This window comes from Aythya fuligula, chromosome Z (genome assembly GCF_009819795.1).
Source record: "Aythya fuligula isolate bAytFul2 chromosome Z, bAytFul2.pri, whole genome shotgun sequence".
Taxonomy (NCBI): Eukaryota; Metazoa; Chordata; class Aves; order Anseriformes; family Anatidae; genus Aythya; species Aythya fuligula.
In genome coordinates, this window is record NC_045593.1 from 25,908,654 (window position 1) to 25,912,137 (window position 3,484).

Sequence of the window (3,484 nt, forward strand, 5' to 3'; positions counted from 1 at the left end):
TTTGTTACAGAATGACTGAAAACTAAATGGCAAATTTTATGTCTCATTCCAAATTTTCCAATTCAGAAAGTATGTAAGCAACATTCATGTTCCTTTTACTTCCCACTCCACTGACACTTACAAAAGTGAAGTCTTAACTCCTGCCAAGTGCTCTGCCACCCCAAGCCTGGGACCTGGGAAACTGATCAGTGTGTGTTACAGACACCCGCAGTGCAAAGGCTGAGAATACTAAAAGCCAGATCTCAAACAGTGTAAGCTGCCTTTGGTCCAGCTTACACCAGTTGCTGATCTGGTCTATAAGTGTCTTATTGCAGTAGCAGTTTGACTGATGATGGTTTGCATTCACTAAATGCTGATGAGCACTAGCTAAGTAGATATACTTCATTGTATTTGTGGTGATGAGATTGATTGTATCGAGCATTTTTAAAATCCTTCTTCCTTTAGTTGTTCTTCAAAGAAATCATTACATGCCACAGTCAAAGCTGCAACCAGAGTCATAAATTCATTAAAATCCACTTCATTGTCTTTATTGGAGTCCAGATCTTTCATAATCTTATCGACCAGAAGGGGATCATTTTGGCCCTAAAGAGAAAAAAAGTATCTTAGCTGGGCAGATCTTGAATGCATAATTACAACACACGTGATGGTGCAACCCACCAGTATGACACAAGACCAGATACTATTAAATAAAAGGGTGAGTGCAATATGCACCCAAATACTAATATACGTGAGTCATAACATTAAAAACGTAGGTCTGGGGTCCCAAAGGTATGCAGCTACAGAAACTGGGAACATTGCAGCTCTTAGAAGGAATACAGGTACTGAATGGACACTGAAATGAATCAAACAAGTTTTAGGAGCTGCTGAGCACAAGTCTAATCTGTAATGTGCAATAAGTAAATAAATAAAAATTGAAATTTCTTTGTATCATCCATAACAAATAGTACTCTGATTTTCAAGCAACTGTTTATAAATGGTCATATTATACCTCCATTCATCGCATTCAGAATATCTCTACTTGACAAACAACACATCCTATGCAGTGGGAGTAAGGACAGTCAATCTCATGAAAATAAATCAATAACAAAGATTAAAAGAAAATCCAATTCAAGAAAATGGATACAATATATTAAAAGTCCTACTGATGGTGATAGGGTCCTCAACAATCCTTACAATTTAGACGATACAGAAAATCTGTTATGGATCAGGTCATTATTCCGTAAAGTGTCAATGCTGTGTAATGAAGAACACAACAAACATGTAAAGAGATATTCGTATCAAAATACTTATCCCTGAAAGGTTTTCTTAATAACACTGTGGGACAGATAAGCAGCTCTAGTGTGTCTGTGGTTTCCCATAACAGTTTCCGCATCACAGCTGGGTATGATTTAGTTAGGCCGTCAAGAATAAAATGGACCTTGGAGCTCACCTATTGCATGACCATGGTGTCATGCCATAGTTTTGTCTGGGACAGAGTTAATTTTCTTCACAGAGACCCACACAATGCTGTAGTTTGGATTTTTGATGAAGAGAGTGTTGATAACACACCCATGTTTCAGTTATTGCAGAGCAGTGCTCACACTGAGACAAGGCCTTTTTAGCTCCATGTGCTGTTCTGCCAGCGAGGACGCTGGGGGTACACAAGGCGCTGGGAGGGGACACAGCCAGGACAGCTGGCCTAAGGGAACCAGAGGGATGTCCCATGCCATATGGTATGCAAACTACTTTGTCATTTCCTGAGAGCTGGTTGCTGAATTTGAATCTTTGAATGACTTATTTCTGCTCCATTACTAAAACAAACGAACAAATAAATAAAGCCTGATCCAGCATGAGTTTTGTTACTAGTTCTGGCTGCTGCTGGCCCTTCTGTCCAAAAGCACAGCAAGCGAAGCACAAAGTGCCTGCCTTGTGGCACCTGGGAGAGAACTGGGGGCCCAGACCACCCTCTGAAAACACACTTTTCAACAGTGAAATTTGATCTCATCTCTTTCTCTCCGTCTCTGCAAGACAGTTGTCATCTGAGAGGCTATAGCAGGATGTTTGCTGTGTAAAGAGATGCTATTCCTGAACACTTTGATAGCTGCTTATCTCACCAGTGAAACAGAAACTCAAGAAACTCAGGAGCTGCATCTTACTGAAAGGAAGTCAGTGAGCTCACTGGCGAGGAGTTCCTTGAGTTCTGCTTTACTGAGCTTGTATCTGTCTCCTTCTTTGCCAGAGTAGTGATGAAAAATCCTGATCAAGGTGTTCATAGCATCCTCCAGTGGTGTGGACATAGCAGCAAGCAGGAGAGCTGTGGGGCAAAGACGCAGAATCAGTGGCATGGCAGAGGAATCAAAGTCCTTCCTTGGGGAAGGGATGGAGAGCTAGCTGGAGGTAGAAATTGTTATCAGCACTGAGAAAATGGGCTTTCAGCTGATCCATGCTGTCAAATGCATGTGAACAAGTCTAGATTGTTATAAAATAAAACATGTTCCTGAATTCATTAGAATTCACTTCTAAATGTAAAAAGAAAGAAAAACCTTCACTTGAGAAACTGTGCTACCATGCATCCATTTGATATAAAAGGAAACCTCTTGCACCCACAGCTGAGAACACAAGCAAGATGAAGGTACACTGCTTATTCAAAAGTTTCCTCAGGAAAATGGGATCAACTGGAAGCCACAGCCAAAGTACATTTATACAGCAGGCTCCTAACATACCTGTTTCTAAGGTGGTGAGAGGAAAGTCACCAATCACAAAGAGATGCAAGGGTAGGAGCAAAAGCTTTCACTTAATTTGGAGTTGCTTGTTTGGGATGATTTTTTTCTCCCTGTAAATTACCTGGAATAAACAACTATGAGCTAGGCACATCAGAGGGTTTGCTTCATCAAGCATGCAGTCAGAAAATTGAAAGGGAAGCACCACTAAAACTTACAAAAGATGGAAATACAATTCATTGCTGAGTAGTTGACTCAAAGAATAACTAGAATTAGAAATCAGGTGGAAGGAAACACATTGTTTTGATTAAGCCCCAGGCGAGAGCTTAAAACAAAACAAAACAAAACAAACAACAATAACAAAACCAAACAAAATTCAAAGACTGGAGTTATAAAGAAAAAATATTACTGCTTACCTGCTTTACAGGCTAACTGAAGTATTTGCAAGAAAACAGATCAGAAGGTGATGGTCACCTTCTGTTCAAAACTCATGCACACACTTGTTTATCAGGCTGAGAGGGTGGATTAGAGATGGAGGTATAATTGTCACAAGGATGACAGGGCTTCCGTCTCCCTCTGTATTTGCCTACCGTGTTCAACAAAAGCCGCTTGCTCTAAATAGGTCACTAAAATATTTACTAGGCAGCACAGAGGGCTGTGTGTGGAACACACAATGTATTTTTTATCATTTGACATTTTACAAAAATGCACATCTGGGATTCTGAAAGTCAAAATTAGGAAATGCTAACAATAACTAAAAGTCAGTATAAAATAACTTTCCCCCA

General features: G+C 40.1%; 1 protein-coding gene across 1 annotated transcript; it reads right to left on the minus strand.

The window, feature by feature from the left end:
- Positions 1-423: 423 nt before the first annotated feature.
- S100Z (S100 calcium binding protein Z) lies at positions 424-2,276 on the minus strand. The gene is made up of 2 exons (XM_032206466.1): positions 2,136-2,276; positions 424-582 (listed from the first exon to the last, which is right to left on the minus strand). The coding sequence occupies exons 1-2, from the start codon at positions 2,274-2,276 to the stop codon at positions 424-426; spliced, it is 300 nt and encodes a 99-aa protein (XP_032062357.1).
- Between the last annotated feature and the right edge of the window lie 1,208 nt (positions 2,277-3,484).